Consider the following 17,286-nt stretch of genomic DNA (forward strand, 5'->3'; position numbering starts at 1 on the left):
GAAAATGTTAAATGGAAAATCTCAACTCTTCAATCATCTTAAAGTGAAAGAATACTGGAGCTTCCCTATTTCACTTCCAACAAGTTGCTTGGTGGGCACCAGTCCAGTGATTCCTGCCTGATCCTGCTAATAAACGCAGATGAAAACCTCGTTGGCTGAGTTTCAAAGCTTGTTTCTTTTAAGTACAAGCATCCTCCTCACACAACTCATTTAAAGAACTTGGAAACTCAGAGAGCACATACCTCTGCGAATGCCAATACCACATATTGCCACGTTTAAGTTTCAGAAAATTTAATTGATTTTCTGGACCATACCCCTCCACAAACTTTCATGTGAATCTGTTTAGTAGTTTTTACATGATCCTGCTGACTATGAAACAAATGCACATAGACGGAATCATAACCCCTCGTTGGAGGAAAAAATGGACTGAGCCGACACAAGAATGAGTTTGAAATAAATTTATTTGTCTGAAGTGTGTGTTGTTGCAGCAGGGCCCTTGGCCGGGCTGCTAACCGTCCCCTTCTTCTTGCTCTTGTGCTCGTAAGAAGCTGGCCTTTTTCTGGGCGACGCGGTCCTTCCTCTGTGCCAGAGATAACTTGGCGCGATTCCACCTGCCCCGGAAAAAGACACAATAAAGACTCCATTAACATTCAGCACAGCCACGGAGAGAAAAGTTTGTCTTCTCAGCTTTGGGAGATTCCCAGTATTTTTCAGTACTTTCAGAGGGAGCGGAAGCTAAACCTTGAGCTAAATGTGTGACGCGGGTAAGGGGGTATTAAGGGTTACATTGTCACAAAGGGCCTTTTCACAGCCATTTTGACTTGTTAAAGCAAGAAAAGCACATAGAAATAATTCAATCTATGAATTCCTTTTTCAGTTTCACAGTGGCCAACAGTCCCTGCAGCACCTGTTCTTTTCCTGGACATGTTCAAATGTCTGGTGTGATAAGATTATTTCAAATAATAATGTTCTCTTCAGTTTTTTCCTCAGGTGTTCACCAGCTCTGGCTAAGAGAAGTAAAAGTATGGAAATCAGGAACCCACCTCTTCTTTTTGACGTCTTTTTTGGGTTTCGACTCGTGAACGGGGTTCGCTCTGATGGTGGCGTGTGCTTTTTTGTACATTTCTTCTACCTGAAAAGAACAAAACAGACAAACAGGTGTGTATTTTAGTTGTCGTTTGTTTATGCTTGCTACTGCATACATGTTGATTTGTATTGCTTCTCTCAGCCCCGTCTTGAAAGGACAGTAAACATCAGCTAATGCAAATGAAGGACCAACTACATTTTGCTCAGTGTGTTTTGTATAATCATCAAGAAGCAGAAAACAAGTAATAAGACGGATCAGTTCGGCTGCCTGGAGAACAGGCGCCATTCTGCAGCATTTTGCTCAGGTAAACACTTTATGGATCATTCGATGGTACATCCTGATGACCACTCTGCCAATATGAGACTGGTCGTGACTGAGTGGCATCAGGTTGATGAGGCAACTTACTTCAAACTGTTAGTTTTATTATTAACTATTTCAAATTTCTTACACCACAACTACTTCAGCATAATTTAAGGAATATAAATATAAAGTAAAATATAAATTTAGGTTTAAGCTATCTGCCCAAAGAGTTGGACATTACACTAGTAACCAAAGTCACAGACGCTTTAACGACATCTCACACGTGTCCTGTTTTCATGCTGTTAAAATCTTACCGTTTCTGACGTGACTCCATTTTTGATGAAGCGAGAGAACTGTTTCTTGTATGCGTCCTCGTCCTCCTCCATCAGGTACGCCATGTAGTCGGCCACGTTCATGCCCATGATGTGTTTACGGTGCACCTCTGCGGCGAACTCTTTGCTTTCTGTGTCATAACCGGGGAAGCGTTTCACACTAGAAACAACAGAGCAGAGATCACAACAGTGTCAAACAACCCAGCTTCTCCAAACACTTTGATTCTTAGTTCACTAAAAATATTCCCTGTTTGTTTCTTTAAAATGTAATTCTGTCAATGTGTTCTTCAGTGTTATTGTGACAATGTTCAGTTTTATATAGAGCTCTGCTACATGTTTACAATTCAATAAAGTCTGCTTTGGTTCCTCTTGCTTCTCTCAGCCCCGTCTTGAAAGGACAGTAAACATCAGCTAATGCAAATGAAGGACCAACTACATTTTGCTCAGTGGTATTTGTATCATCATCAAGAAGCAGAATAGAACCAGCAGCCATAAGACGGATCTGTTTGGCTGCCTGGAGAACAGACGCCGATCTGTCACAAGCATCATGATCAGGGTTACATGAGCAACTGTGTTCACTAGTTGACTAATAACTGAGAATGTGTGTAAATTCCTAACCTGTGCGCTTGCTTGAAAACTGCATAGACAAGATAAACAATCTCTATTCTCTTATCAGGCTTACCTGTGAGGAATGGCCAGCCCTCCGTCGACTGCACCCTTCAACGCTCCGAAGACCTTATTTCCCGTGGTGGTTCTGGCCAGGCCTGCGTCCAGGTAGCAGGTGAAGGCGCCCGGCTGGCCGTCCACACTCTCTACGTTGAACTCATCTCCCGTCACCTCCACCTGGCCCTCGTACACCTGGTCCATGCCGAACTTATGCAGCAGCTGAAAAGAAGAGGGTGGAATAAAAACAGAAAATGTGAGAAAGACCCTTCACACACCGACACGTTTAACTTTTGCTGTTTTTTTACAATAGTGATTTAATTGTTGTTTATGTTTATGCACTCTACTGCATACATGTGGATTTGTCTTGCTTCTCTCAGCCCCGTCTTGAAAGGACAGTAAACATCAGCTAATGCAAATGAAGGACCAACTACATTTTGCTCAGTGGTTTTTGTATCATCATCAAGAAGCAGAAAACAAGTAATAAAATGTATCAGTTCGGCTGCCTGGAGAACAGGCGCCAATCTGCAATGAAGCAGCTGAAAAGAAGGTGGCATAAAAACAGAAAATGTGAGAAAGACCTTTCACACACGTTTCACTTTTGCTGTTTTTTTACAATAGTGATTTAATTGTTGTTTATGTTTATGCACTCTACTGCATACATGTACATTTGTCTTGCTTCTCAGCCCCGGCTTGAAAGGGCAGTAAACATCAGCTAATGCAAATGAAGGACCAACTACATTTTGATTTACTTGACCTGTCAAAGTTGACCTCTGGAAATTGCAACTTCAGCAAACAACTCAAAGCAAGTGTTGTCTCTGCTGACACCTGCAGCTCACTGTGTGCGAGTGTGTGTTCTCACCCTGCGGGCCAGGAGCAGCCCTGTGCAGTAGGCTGCTGCGTAGTTAGTGAGGCCTACGGTGATGCCATATTTGGGAAGCTCATGGGAGTAGGCAGCACACACAATCTGGTCTCCTTCAATCTTTGCATAGGCGATCTGGACAGGAAATAGAGAGTTTGAGTTAAATCTGGTCATTTAAATGTGATCATGAGTTTGACTCCTGTGCTGCAGCCACTGACCTGGCAGCAGATGTCCCTGTTGGAGAAGCGGACGATCATGCGATACTTGGGCGTGTTGTACTTGTTCTTGTCCTGCACCACCAGGCGCTTGCGAGCGTAGAAGTCGGTTTTGCCCTCTGACAGAAAAAAGAATCAAATGAAACTATTAATGGAGATTAATAAGAGTTCGACTTAATGGGGTACGCTCAGTGTGGATCCTGTGAATCTGACGTGCAGTAATTACCTCTCCTCCTCCTGAACTTCACTTCATACCTCTTGAAGTACGACTTGTTCTTCACCACTTTGACGAAACCCTGAGGAGAGGAGGCAGCGTGTTAGCATGCTAGCTAACGAGGACAGAAAATAGTGGGGAACCACACAGGCAACACAACATGGCCACTTCTGTAGCAGACTTCCGTGTGGACGTCGTCCCACAGAATGGATTTAGTTCGTCTATACAAGCTCAGTGTTTGTGAAGGAGTGTTTGAGCTCCAGCATGGCGGGAGCTCAGCTGAGGTTTCATCAGCCATGAAGCGCCACGCTGGAGCTCAGCACTTCCCCGGCACGGAGCGAACCACCAGGCCGCAAACATCCACAAACATCTGAGCCTGGAGCCGCTGGAAACACTTCACCACCGCCCCACACGCATTCAAACACCCAGACCGCCCGCTCTGAGTTTATATATAAAGACAAAGTTTCCTATTTACGCACCATTTTGTGTTGCTTGTCGTCGTCGTCTTCCTCCTCAGCTCAGGCTCTATCTTCGGGCTGCGGAAGTCTGACGTTTCTGGTCTTCAGCAGCCCAATGTGCCGTCAGCAGCCGTCAGCGCCCCCTGCTGCACCGGAAGACAGCAGCATGCGTGGCCTACAGGGGGCAGCAGCCTCACAGACAGCAGGAGCTCACTCACCTTCTGCAACTCTGATTCAGTCAGGTTTATTCTCTATAATGAAGGTTATGACTAAATGATTTGATACAAACACACAGTGGGATTTAGTGTTTTATTTATTTGTTGTGATTTATTTATTGTGTCCTGTGAAAATTGCAGCAATAACAATAAAAGTGCTGAAAAGGCTTTTAAAATTAAATCTAAAAGGAACAGTCAATGATTTTTATTATATATCCTCTGTAGAGTGGGCAGCAGTCTGATTCAAGGGATCTAATGAGATCATACTGCTGGAAAATAAATATAACGTTCATATCAAAACTATCTAGAAGTCACCACTCAGGATTCTGGGACATAACATAACAATAATTGTGAAATAAGAATAAGTGAGGCCTGCTGACTTTCAGTGACAGTTGGTGAAGTATTTTTGTTGATGTTACACTAGTAACTGTTGTGAAATCAAGCTACTCAGAAAAATGACGATGGTTTGACTGGAACAAAAATAAATGGTGAAATCTCCAAGGCTTTGATTTTTCATCCAGGCGGAGGGCATAATATTCGATTACTAAATCTGAAACTCAACAGAGTTTTGGCTGAGATGGCTTTCAAACCACATTTATCTCACATTTATAATTTGTTCAGAGTTCATTCACTGGAACCTTGTCCTTATCACTGTGTATGCTTGAAAAACTAGATATTGTAAATGTCAAATATTCCCATTTTGCTGGTTGAATAAATGGTAAAGTACAGTATAGTATAGTATAGTATAGTATAGTATAGTATAGTATAGTATAGTACAGATTGTGTTTTGACAAAAAAAATTCTGAGAGATAATCCAACAGTTACTTTATCTCATACAGAACAACCCCTTCAAGAATGCCGTGCATTATGTCCAAAGAAAGGTTGTGGCAAATATGAAAGAACTGAAGGCCATTGAGATTTGAATTTTGCTTCAAACCAAACAAGAATAACTTCTCTGGATCTGATTGCAACTCATTGCAATGTATTTCAAGAAGAATATCTTAGGGTCATCCTCACTGTTAACCTTCTTGGCATCATCTTTTTCAATCAAACACAAACGACAGAATGTCCACTAAATGACTGTAAAACCCCGAATCGCGTGCATGCGCAGGTTGTCTGACACAAAGGGTCACAATGTTTTTCAGTTTAGAAAGTTGAATCAAGGCCAAGACTCTCCAGTGTTTTGATGTCATTGACTAGAGGCTGCAGATCAGGAGAAAATACATGTTTTTCCACATCTTCAGTATGAAACAGGACAACCAGTTGAATGTTCACCTCAGCAGAGTTGCACTTTGGTGATGGATTTCTGAGGACGAATAAAGAGCACCTACTTTGTGAACACCTCGTGTTGAACCCAGTGGGTCGGCCGTTACAAAGTCATCAGAGCAGGTCTGAATTTGTAAAGAAGTCTGTTTCAATGGATGCATCTTAAAATAACCATCAAAAATAAATTCATATCAGACAGTTTTTGATGTACAAGCTTCCCCCAGAATTTTTTAAATACCGGCGTTGTGCCTCATATCAAATCGAGCGTCTAACATTATTTCAACCCCAGTTTCTCAGCTAAATATTTCATTGTTTTAGTTTCAGTATAAAAGCTGAAAAATGGATTTTCGAAATTCTCAAGAGTCTCTTCTACTGTAGATCTCACATCTTCGGGCAAAGCAGACAGTATCTAATGTCTCACTTGGGAGCCGGTCCAGAAGCAAGTTCTTCCAAATCACTAACATTCGGAGAAACAAAGCAATTTGCCATACCACTATTAAGCAATAATTGAAGAGGAAATATTTTATTTGTAAAAACCATCTCTACCCAGCCTCTGTGCTCTGCGTGACACTTGTTCCTGCAACTTCTGTATTATGTTGTAGACTGTGAAAGTGAACTTGAAATGACACAGAGTTTGCTGCATAATCACTTTGACTAAAATCTTCTTAAATTCTCATGAATATCACTTAAGTGGTTTTTGAAACCTGAAAATGTTGAAAACTGATGTCTACAACCATCTTGTCCACAAATTAACTTGAACCTGGTGCTAGGAGAGAAACTGTGATAAATTCTTAAATGAGTAATCAATGATCAGCAGTCCACATGAACGGCCTGACAGATGAAACACTTCTACAAGTACAGAGCTGAAGTCTTGAACATGTCTACCACAGAGCTTTCTTAGTCAGGGTACCAGGGAGCAGTAGATGTTGTTAAAAAGTATGATTCATATCTATGAACAAAATTGACAATGTCACTGACCAGTCTGAAGCCGTTTTCACACATGCGCAGTGCACTAGACTTCAAACTGACTTTACCCAGTCAGCTGGATGCTGATCTGTATTATCCTAAATAGTTTCTTTGTCAAACTATTTTGTCCCAGTAGTCAGACGGGGACGTAAACGGGTGTCACTGTGACAATGTTTGTCAAACTCAAAAATCCAGAGTATTTATTACAACAATACCGATATTGCTGCATATATATGTACCATTAAAGAGAGGCGGTGGACTAGTGGCAGAAACTTGGACTATGGGCAGAAAAGGTCTCTGGTTCGTCTCTGGTTCGACTCCACGGAGAAACAACAAAAAGACGAACCTGGATTGATCTTTCCAAAAATCCAAGAGGATTCTCCCTACCCTGTCTAGTGCCCCTGAGCAAGGCACCTTACCGCCCCAACATCTGCTCCCCGGGCGCCGTACATGGCTGCCCACTGCTCTGTGTGTCCTGCACCAGATGGGTTAAAAGCAGAGGTTAAATTTCCCTCCTTGCATGAGTGTGCTTGTGCATGTCTGTGCATGTGTTTGGGACAAATAAATGTATCTTAAATCTTAATATGGCATTGCATGGCATGGCACGGCACAGCACTTCACTATACTACACTGAATGGCACAGCACAGCATGGAATGGTGTGGGCTGCAGTGTGGGGTAGCTATGGTATGGCATGGCACAGAACAGTATGTATGGCAAGGTACTATATGGGGCATGTCCTTGTATATGACAGGGCACAGCATGGCATGGTATGGCGAGGAGTGGTGTAGTATGGCATGCATGGCAGTGTTGGGTGACTTTGATGAAGCCATAAAGTTAATCAGGAGACTAACTCTAACTTACCCTATCAACAGCTACTGAAGAAAACAGGAAGCTGGATCTTCTGCTTTTCTGCTCGAGTGTGACAGATAATATCCCGCGCTGTCACTCTCGGTGCAGATGTTCTCGACGTTAGATAAGAAAAGTCACTCTTGGGGACAGCTTTTCTTTCTCTCCCGCACTCTCAAGCTGTTTTTTTCTGCCGAACTGATTTCACAACGAAGAGACGCAGCTGTCCAGTCATCCATCTGCAGCAGTGGTCAGCAGTTAATCAGGGTGTGTACTGGGAGTGGAGGGTGTGACCGGCTGCAGGAGTGACACTGATAATCAATACGGTCATTTCCTGATCTCACTCCGTCTTTGAGTTGTCTCACAGAAAAATCAGCGAGGACGTCCACCAGCGAGTGCTCGGCTTCACCCTAAAAGTGACAAAATAGAACAGAGAGAAGATGGTTGTGAGAAAACAGCAGAGTGGAAATGACTTGCAGAAAGTCACACATCACCATATGTGTTCGAGGCTCACCACAGATAAGAAGACTGCTCTTTCTTCACACGTGACACTATTCTGACTAAATGCTTATAGCCTTTATTTTTATTTGATCCAGACAATGTGAAGATTACGATTTGTTTCCCCTCCGCCAAAAGCTGCATGTCACCATCTTTAAGAAAGTGATAAAGAATGCCGGGGTATGCCCTTTGTCTGGATTTGCGCCAAAATATGTAACTGTACAGTGGCTGAAAAAAGCTTACCCTATTCGCAACCACAATAAAATCTGCTGGATCCGGATTTTTTATGATAACCTCACAGCACCTTTAAAAACAGGGTTTACAGAGTGCTCGGACAGACAAAGCAGACACAAGATACTACTCATGCTCTCCCATTATTAAAAACGGTGCATGAATCAGAGCAATAAGAGGACAGCATCACATAAAAGCAGTAAATACAAAATAAACGAATAGAAACAATAAAAAGAATTGGACGACATTACATAAATTCAAAGAATAAAAGCAATAAAACGTAAAAAGATGAAACTTGAACATCACATAAAGGCAAATCTGTAAAAATGGGTTTTAAGAAGTCATCTTAAAGAAGTCACTGATCCTGTGAGCAGTATCTCCTCAGGCCGGTCATTGCAAAAAATGTTTTAAAAGTGACTGGTAAAATCTTAAAATCAATTCTAAGCTTAAGAGAGAGCCACTGGTAAGAAGATTGGGGGGGATACGATGTTGTCTTATTAAAACCAATAAGAGTAAGGAGGCGAGATAGTGACTCTTGGTTCAGAGGGGAGGGAGTTTCAGTTGGACAGGTAATTTCATCTGAACCTAATTGTATACATTCGTTTATATCAGTTCCCTAAATACACCTGATTAGATCTAGTTTCATGCATTACTCCCTGAGATACCGGTGAAAATGCAACACCATCTAATAATCTTGATCCTGATCCACACACATGATTTCTCTCTTGGCCGGTGTCTCATCTTTCACAGAATTGTGTGGGAATCTGTTCAGTTGTTTATGTGTAATCCTGCCGACAAACTAACAACCAAACGGACAGAGGTGAACACATAATCAGTGGATACACATAATCAATTCAGAATCCAAAACCGAAAAACAGGTTCAAACTTGATTCGGATAATTAATTTGTCCAACTTGTATGTACTGGTCCACCCCAAAGTTGAACTGCTTCTTTCATGACCCATGAACCAGCCATAAACCAAGTTGGGTTAAAGTCAGCTCTTTAGTTTTTGCGTAATCCTGCTAACAAAATAACAAATGGTCAGGGGTGAAACCACAATTGGCCACATGCACACACTACATCAGCGTGTCAACACTTCAGAGTTGAAGAAAATAATGCGGACACCAAGCACATTTACAGCTTTTGGTCTTGGGTGACACAAAGCCCGTATCACACCACTAGAACTCAGCAAAATCAGTTCTGCTGAAACTAAATTGAGTTCTGCTAACTTTAACACCAGACAGAATATATTTCAGGCGCAGCAGAGATGGTGCGAGATGAAGTTTCGGTGTGAAAGCCCAGCCCGTGTTTTTCGCTACCCTCCCATGTGACAGTGGGTTTTACACCCTGAAACAGACAAGAGTGTTGTTTTCTGGGTGACAGATATGTGAACGAACCGACGCACCTACGATTTCCGAGCATCAGCTACACGATACCAAGAACATGATTTCACAGGAGAAAAAAAAAAGTGCATTTCACAAGTGTAACGACAAAAGTAATTAAGAAAAAACACAGGAAATAAATAAATGCACAGACACACACATGATCCACAGGCTAATTTAGAACTGTGACCTCTGACCTTTCAAACGGCTGTCTGCACAGCGACACAATGACCAGGAAGCACTGAGCAGGTTTCTTCACATCCACACTCCAACGTCCCCGATGAGTTTCTCAGTATTTGGGGGGAAATTTACAACCAGAAACGGGCTGGTTGCAAACAGGCAGGGGGGTGGGGGGGGGGGTGGGGGGGGTGTGATCATAGTGATGGATGAGGGAGATGATTTGTGGAGGGAGATGATTTGTGGAGTGTTTACTGCATAAATCCACACAAGCTGCAGTTTGTGTTCAGGGTTCCTTCTCCCTCTTTCTTCTATCGTAGCCAAGCTGAACCTGGATCAAAGTTTTGGGATCCTGCAGCGCCAAACAGAGTCAAATCATGTGAATAGACATAAATCAGTTTTTCGGTATAGAAGAGACACAAACTCTTCTCGTGCGGGAGAATTTTGGAGCGAAGTAAGCGTGAAAAACAAGATGTCTGCAGACATTCTGAGCAAAAGCAGAAGTCTACTTGCGGTCAGCAGCGTCCAGTAAATCATTCATTGTGTTCGCACTCGGTCCCTATCTGGTGGCTGCAGTTGGGGCCAGCTGAGAGCCCGATTACATTCGCACTACCACTCCCATGATGGTGGGTGGGTGGGTGGGGGAAACGACTCAAATCAGATTGCAGCAGTAAGTAGAGAAAGGGACAGAGGTGGTTTTTAGAGAGAGGGCTGTTGCACTGTGGTTACAGTTCCTGGGCCAGAGGAACCTGTGAGGGGATGAGATAGCGACATGTGGTTTTCATTGAGATGCCACAGCAGAGCGGGGGTGCAGAGGTGAGCGCTCACACTCGGCGTCTGGGACCCAAACAAGGGAAAGTCAGTTTAGCCACAAGCAGCTATAATGGCATTAAATCATTGCTCGGAGTCCATCGAGTGAAATCCTTCTTCCATGATTAAGAACAAGAACAAGAAAAGTCAAGTGAATGACTTTAAACACTTGAAATGTTTTGTTTTTGTTTTTCACTCAAGAAGAAAATGTATTTTACATTCACTTTGCAACACTTGGACTTAAAGTGAGACTTTGTAACTTCAGAAATACCCAATAATATTATTTATTAATTTTATTTTTTTTTGCTAAAGTCTTACTACCTCTGTCAAATGCCTTGCCTTTGATATTGCAACACAGCCATAAGTGAAGTAGAAGGCTACATTGATGCCATGGTTTTCTTTCACTGTGCTACTGTTTGCATTTATCATTCTGTAGTAATTGTTACATTTTAATGCGCTTCAGTCCATTCTGGTGGAGGGATCTCTCACTTGCAACTCTCTCTGAGGTTTCTACCTTTTTATCCCAGTTGAAGGGTTCACTCGCTCTTGTTGAGATTTAAGGGCAGAGGATGTTGCATCTTGTTAAGCTCTGTAGTAACGTGGTAGCTCTAGACTTCTTGTGACCCGGACAAAGTAGATGTGAACCTGAAATTGCCCACTTAAATTGGAACCAAGTATCCCAAAACAAAAGTTAGCCTTATTTTGGCAAACATGAGGTGTTCTAGGCAAGATGGGATCTCTGTGTGAACCTAGAGTGGCCCAAGTGGTAAACAGTTAAACTAATTTGGGCCACCTTTAGCACCTAGGGTTAACATGTGGTTTTGCTATGGCTTACTTGAGGCTCATCTAACAAACAAGAGCGGGAAGCCAAAGTGCCATCATTCTGCACAGCATGGGGGCCGGATGTGGGCCACATCTGGGCCCAAACAATTTTGCTTTGTGGAAATGAGGCAAATTGAGATTTGTGAATGTGTGCTACACCAAAAAACTTTGATTGATGATTGAATCACAATGGCCACAGTTACACGGTCCCACTTCTGACTCAATCAGGCTGCAGTGTAACAAAATCAAGACAATGTTCTGACAAGCGTCTGTGCTCTGTTCTCCACTCGTCAACATTCACACACATGTGGTAGGAAGGCTTCGGCCTGAAGTGTATTTTAAACCATGAGGTGCTCCCGCAGGCTCTCTCTCTGACCCAGACAGGGCTCGAGGTTGATCTTGAGAACATAAACTCAGGTCTTTATTTAACCACGCGTCTGTGATCTGCACTTTCGACAAGGTAGACACGACAAACTGCTGCTGCAGAGAAGTAAAGCAATCAAAAACAAGAACGACCCTCCTCTCATCCTCCTCCCCCCCTATCAAATTGATCACAGCCCCCCTTGATGAGAATCAAGGCCTGGGAGGGGGGAAGAGGAGGTGGTGGCGTGCACAGCAGTGAGGGTGCGTGGCTGTGGTAGCACTGATAGTGTCCTTTTCTACCCTGTGTTTGGTTTCCTGTTCTGAGTCAGTGTGTGACTTTGAGTTTGAACCGAACGTTGTCACATCAACACTGTGTCTCACTTCAGCTTTTTTTTCTTTTGTTATCAGAATGCACTCAATGTCAGACAGCAGCTATAGACCTCAGTCATGTCCTATTTATAACAATAATAATAATAACTTTATTTGTATAGCATCATCTAAACGAGGTTACAAAGTGATTCACCCAAAAGTCCATGGCACAATTAAGAGGACTTTATGACAATTAAGAGGACTTTATGACGACTTAGCTAAAATTAACACGTGTTTAATTATTTTATTAGAGTGAGCGACTGAACACTTGACCGAAGGGTGAATTTGATTCTCTCTCCGTGCTGTAGGCTGCCCCAGGTTGGAGCGATTTTGAGATGAACTAAAGTTCAATCTTTCAGATGTGTGTTAGATTAGTTTGGGTCTGACCACCTGTTTTTTTAACAGGAAACCTTAAGTCTGATGGTGTCAAAACTGTGAGGAGGAGAGACCTGTAGTTCAACTTAAAGTTTGAGTGCTTGCCAAATTTTAAGGGCTGATTATTATTTTTGACCCTTTTTTAGCAAGAAAATGGATCAACATCAGAGTTAAAGCTCCAAAGGGATTGGAATTATATCAGAGAATTGTGATCAAAGATATAAAATGTGGTCCTAAGTCATAATAAGTCTATATTTAACATGCTATACAAAAATAGTAGTTTAAAAAATGTGTGACTTTAAGGGGGGGTGAAAGCCTGTAGATGAGGAAATGAAATTAATTCTAGCAGGCAATGCCACTGATTTACTGTTGCTTTATTCAAATGTGTAAAGATTGTGGCACCTGACTGGAATCTTATCAAGACAAAAATCAGTGGTTTTGTTTGCGTGTCATGGCTGACTGACATGGAAATGAATTTCTTAAGAGAGAGAGGGGAGGAAAGGGACTTAAAGTAAGAGAGAGAGGCAGAGAGAGAGACAGAGAGAGAGAGAGAGAGAGAGGGGGGGGGGGTTTGTGTGGTCTCTCTCTTCAACCTGTGCCTGTTGTTTAGACTTTCAGACTCCAGGCGTACAGAGGTCAGGACAGTGTGTGTGTTTGTGTGTGTGTGTGTGTGTGTGTGTGTGTGTGTGTGTGTGTGTGTGTGTGTGTGTGTCTGTGTGTGTGTGTGTGTGTGTGTGTGTGTGTGTGTGTGTGTCTGTGTGTCCTCAGAGCTGCAGGATATATCCGTGTGTGTGAGTACGGGACATGTGTTTAAAGCTTTATACCTCTCACTATCTCTCCGCGCTTTGCTTGCAGGTCTCTAAACTTACTGCAGCTGCATCAAACAAACTCTGTTCCCACATCTGACAGAAAAAAAAAAAAAAATCGATGTCACTCTGCTTCAGTGAGACCTTGAACACCCGGGGAACCAAAACCTGCGCAATGATTTGTTCTTTGACAGATTTCTAGTGGCAGCTGTTTTCTTAAACACATATAGTTTCTTCTGCATTTCTTTAAGTGGACTGTGTGTGTGTGTGTGTGTGTGTGTGTGTGTGTGTGTGTGTGTGTGTGAGGGGGGGGGGGGGGTTATTAATGATGTAAAGCAGTACAGGCTGCAGTCAGCGGGTAAACTGAAGCAGTGTCACTGTAAACAGATACTCCAGCTCTCCACCGGCAGGCTGTTGTGCGCAGCGGCCGCGCGCGTCTCATTAACAGGATCATTTTACAAGCGTCAAACAAACAGGTCATTATCCATCACAGCCCACACGACCACAGGCACACGCACTCAACATGTCATTGTATAGTCTTTACAATCGCATATGGTTTGAAGGGGACTCCAACATGTCCAACGTTGCGCTGGTATTTTCAATATGTGTATCAGAGTGTAAATGTTCTCAATGTCTTATAATGTTGATGTAACATTTTCTAACTGTGCCATCTGCTTAGAAATGTATATGCACACATAAGAAAAACTAATTGCAGGAATAAAAGCTAGTAAGAGTAGATCGAGGGATCATTACTTAACCCATTGTATCCTATTGACTAAGATCCTAAAGTCAGATGCTTATAAAGTTTCCCTGTTTAACTGAGTCTACAACTCTGAAAGCACCATTAAAGACATTCAATATCCTCTCCTCAATCCCATATTTGCCGGGACCCTCAGAGTGGATTAATAGGAGGTCCTGCTTCCGACCACCTGCACCGCGACACCTGGTAAACGGCACTGCGTCTCTGCACATGCGTAATGAGCTGCCAAAAATCCCAACGCCCGTCTCTCTCTCTCTCTTGTCAACCAATAGTGTCCCAATCTGTCCGGAGTTAAAGTCAGAGCCGGGCGCAGACGGGTGGAGTGAAGTGGAGGATTTCAGACCCGATCAGCAGCTCACAGCGACTGGAGGAGAACAAACATGCCGAGGTCTTTTCTGGTGAAGAGTAAACGGGCCCACAGCTACCACCAGCCCCGCTACCTGGACGATGTCTGCAGTGGGCTGGATTCTATCCTGGCCCAAGCGTGCGTGGGTAAGTTCGACTGTGCGTAATTACGCACGTAAAAGGTTGAATTGTGCAAATGACAAGAGCGATTTAACTTCATAAAAATGATTTCATTCAACATCAAAGTTTGAAAAAAAGTTGTTGCTTAGGACGAGTCAGTCAACTTGTTCTCTGTTTTCACCAGAAACCAAATCTCAGGCGGAGAACCTGGAGCCGCATGAGGATGTGAGCGCCGGCGCTGACAGTCTGTCCCCCGGGTCCCGGCTGCTGTCTCCGGGTTCGCTCTCCTCCGGCTCCCCGCAGAGCTGTGAAGGCAGCGTGTGTGACCGATCCCCCGACTGTGATTTCTGGCGTCCCCCGTCTCCCTCCTCGTCACCAGGTCGGTTCAAATATTTCATTAAGACTTTTGCTATTTTAAAAAGAGTCAGAACAACTCAGAAAACCTTTCTAGAAGCCTGTTAATGTCGTAATTATTAAGAAAGTAATAACTAAGAAAGTTTTTTTTTAAGTTGAAGTTAAACCACATCTAATGAGTGTATATAATCAGAATATGGCTTAGTTATTATATTCTAATAAAGGAAAACAAAGATCAAACTTATTATTTTTAAGTTCTGTGAGTCCATTGTTGATTGATCGACCTAATTTGTTTTTTTAATCCGAATTGAATAATTCATTTCAGGCCAAATATCTTGTTAGTATTCACCTAAAGCATATTTGTAAGGTGCAACATTTTGATGCAGAGACTTGAGGGTTTTACTCATATAATGTACTTTGTCACGTAAACCCAGTGCAGATTGTAAATGCTACATTTTAAAACATAAACTGCAGCTCTTTAGTTTGCATGTAAACTTACACCACATCGACATTAACCCCTAGATTCAGAGAAGTGCTCCACTCCAGCAGCGGAGGACGGTCACCACTTCAACATCCCCCTCTTCCCTTACTCCTGGTCGGCCTACACCGGCTCCGAGCTGCGGCACCTGGTCCAGAGACCCTACCACCACCACCACCAGGGCCACAGGGAGCCGAGCTCACCCGTCAGCCTCTATGGACCGGAGGACAGCGGCACCGAGCAGCTTTACGCACAGCGAGGTGCTGTGGCCGGATGCTACCAGGATTATTCTTCAACGGCCCAACACATCCGCAGGATGCGGGACACGGAGGAGCTGTATGTGGATGTAAAGCAGAAGCCCCCGATTGCGGAGATCAAGTCTGAGAACGAGTTCATCTGCGCCAACTTCGAGTCCGATGGATCATACAAGTGCATTAAATGTTACAAGGTTCGTTCATTGAGCTTCAGATGTTGAGGATTTTGTATTATTATCAAGAAATTATATTAGTATTTAACATGTATTTGTAGATAATCTTCTTTAGCTAAATTGTGTTATTACAATATATCTATTTATATTTGTTTAAACATGTATAGTAAGTGTAAATGTAATTCATGTTCATTTCCCTTTAGGTGTTCTCCACCCCTCACGGTTTGGAGGTTCATGTGCGGAGGTCGCACAGCGGGACGCGGCCGTTCGAGTGCGGGATCTGCGGGAAAACCTTCGGCCACGCGGTGAGCCTGGACCAGCACCGAGCTGTTCACTCACAGGTAGGCCCCGAGCTGGAGGCTGCTCCAAGGCCGCAGGGCCGCACATCCTGGCGCACAGCCTCTGGATGACAGTTCTGACACCAGGAAGTTCAAAAAATATATAATTTCTACGGTTAAACTTAATGTTTTAAATGCTTTTTCTCAGGAGAGAAGCTTCAGCTGTAAAATCTGCGGCAAAAGCTTCAAGCGCTCCTCCACACTGTCCACGCACCTGCTCATCCACTCGGACACGCGGCCTTACCCGTGCCAGTACTGCGGGAAGAGGTTCCACCAGAAGTCAGACATGAAGAAACACACTTTCATCCACACAGGTGAGGCACTGCAGAACCCAAAGGCCTCGAAAGTTTCACGTTTAAAAGGCCTCGCCGTGCGTAATGCGTAAAAACCAGCCTCCATGTGACCTTGGGCCGTTTTGTTCCCGCTGCAGGAGAGAAGCCGCACAAGTGCCAGGTGTGCGGGAAGGCCTTCAGTCAGAGCTCCAACCTGATCACGCACAGCAGGAAACACACGGGCTTCAAACCGTTCGGCTGTGACTTGTGCGGGAAAGGCTTCCAGAGAAAAGTGGACCTGAGGAGACACAAGGAGACGCAGCACGGACTGAAATGAACTCATGTCGACGCTTTATCGAATCCTGCACTTTTAATATAATGACCATACAAATGGATGATCCTGATTTATTTTATTCTATGTTATTTCACTCTTTGCTGCATTTCCCCCTTTTTCCTTCGAAAACGTAGTTCATTATCTAGCCTGAGATATTCTGATTGGTTTTATGGAAATTTAACTTTATTTATCGAGTGTTTTTAAATTATTAATATTAAGAGTTGAATTATTTTAAATGTCCACATTCCTTAAAATAAGAATTAAGCTGTTTAAATGTTGTCAATGTATGTCGAGAAATTGAAAATGAACTTCTGAAGCTCAGCTGTTAGTTTGTTTCAGTTAACTCAATTTGAAGAAAATGTTTATCATAATTTAATAGTTTTTAAGTTTCGACCCACAGTAACACATTAAAAAACGGAATACATTTATCAAAAATCCTTCTGTCTCCCTCCTCTGATTGTTTGTTCACTGTAAAAAACGAGAAGCTGTGTTCAGACATGCAGGGGCCATCAATCACATCCACAATCTACATGACAGCTCAAAGTTATATCTCCACTGAAAAAAAACGTTTTGTTGCGTGCGCCACCTGTTCCAAACCAAA

At 43.1% G+C, this 17,286-nt stretch overlaps 2 protein-coding genes across 7 annotated transcripts; one reads left to right on the forward strand and one right to left on the reverse strand.

Annotated features, from left to right (window-relative positions):
• Positions 1-443: 443 nt before the first annotated feature.
• Positions 444-4,218, reverse strand: rpl5a (ribosomal protein L5a). 2 transcript variants are annotated; one of them, XM_061084754.1, is made up of 8 exons: positions 4,153-4,218; positions 3,686-3,755; positions 3,463-3,578; positions 3,245-3,379; positions 2,402-2,604; positions 1,702-1,879; positions 1,044-1,132; positions 444-611 (listed from the first exon to the last, which is right to left on the reverse strand). In XM_061084754.1, exons 1-8 carry the CDS (start codon positions 4,153-4,155, stop codon positions 509-511), a joined length of 897 nt encoding a protein of 298 aa, XP_060940737.1. In that variant the 5' UTR covers positions 4,156-4,218; the 3' UTR covers positions 444-508. The 2 variants fall into 2 exon arrangements, with proteins under 2 accessions (XP_060940737.1, XP_060940738.1); XM_061084755.1 differs by lacking the exon at positions 4,153-4,218 and having other exon boundaries at positions 3,463-3,604; positions 3,686-3,728.
• An 8,973-nt stretch (positions 4,219-13,191) lies between these two features.
• Positions 13,192-17,082, forward strand: LOC133018067 (zinc finger protein Gfi-1-like). 5 transcript variants are annotated; one of them, XM_061084361.1, is made up of 9 exons: positions 13,213-13,242; positions 13,645-13,733; positions 14,154-14,203; positions 14,290-14,509; positions 14,667-14,861; positions 15,359-15,762; positions 15,945-16,082; positions 16,228-16,393; positions 16,510-17,082. In XM_061084361.1, the coding sequence occupies exons 4-9, from the start codon at positions 14,398-14,400 to the stop codon at positions 16,686-16,688; spliced, it is 1,194 nt and encodes a 397-aa protein (XP_060940344.1). In that variant the 5' UTR covers positions 13,213-13,242; positions 13,645-13,733; positions 14,154-14,203; positions 14,290-14,397; the 3' UTR covers positions 16,689-17,082. The 5 variants fall into 5 exon arrangements, with proteins under 5 accessions (XP_060940341.1, XP_060940344.1, XP_060940342.1 ...); XM_061084359.1 differs by lacking the exon at positions 13,213-13,242 and having other exon boundaries at positions 13,600-13,733; XM_061084358.1 differs by lacking the exons at positions 13,645-13,733; positions 14,154-14,203 and having other exon boundaries at positions 13,192-13,242.
• The last annotated feature ends 204 nt before the right edge of the window (positions 17,083-17,286 follow it).

The sequence above is a fragment of the Limanda limanda genome, chromosome 13 (assembly GCF_963576545.1).
Source record: "Limanda limanda chromosome 13, fLimLim1.1, whole genome shotgun sequence".
Classification (NCBI taxonomy): Eukaryota; Metazoa; Chordata; class Actinopteri; order Pleuronectiformes; family Pleuronectidae; genus Limanda; species Limanda limanda.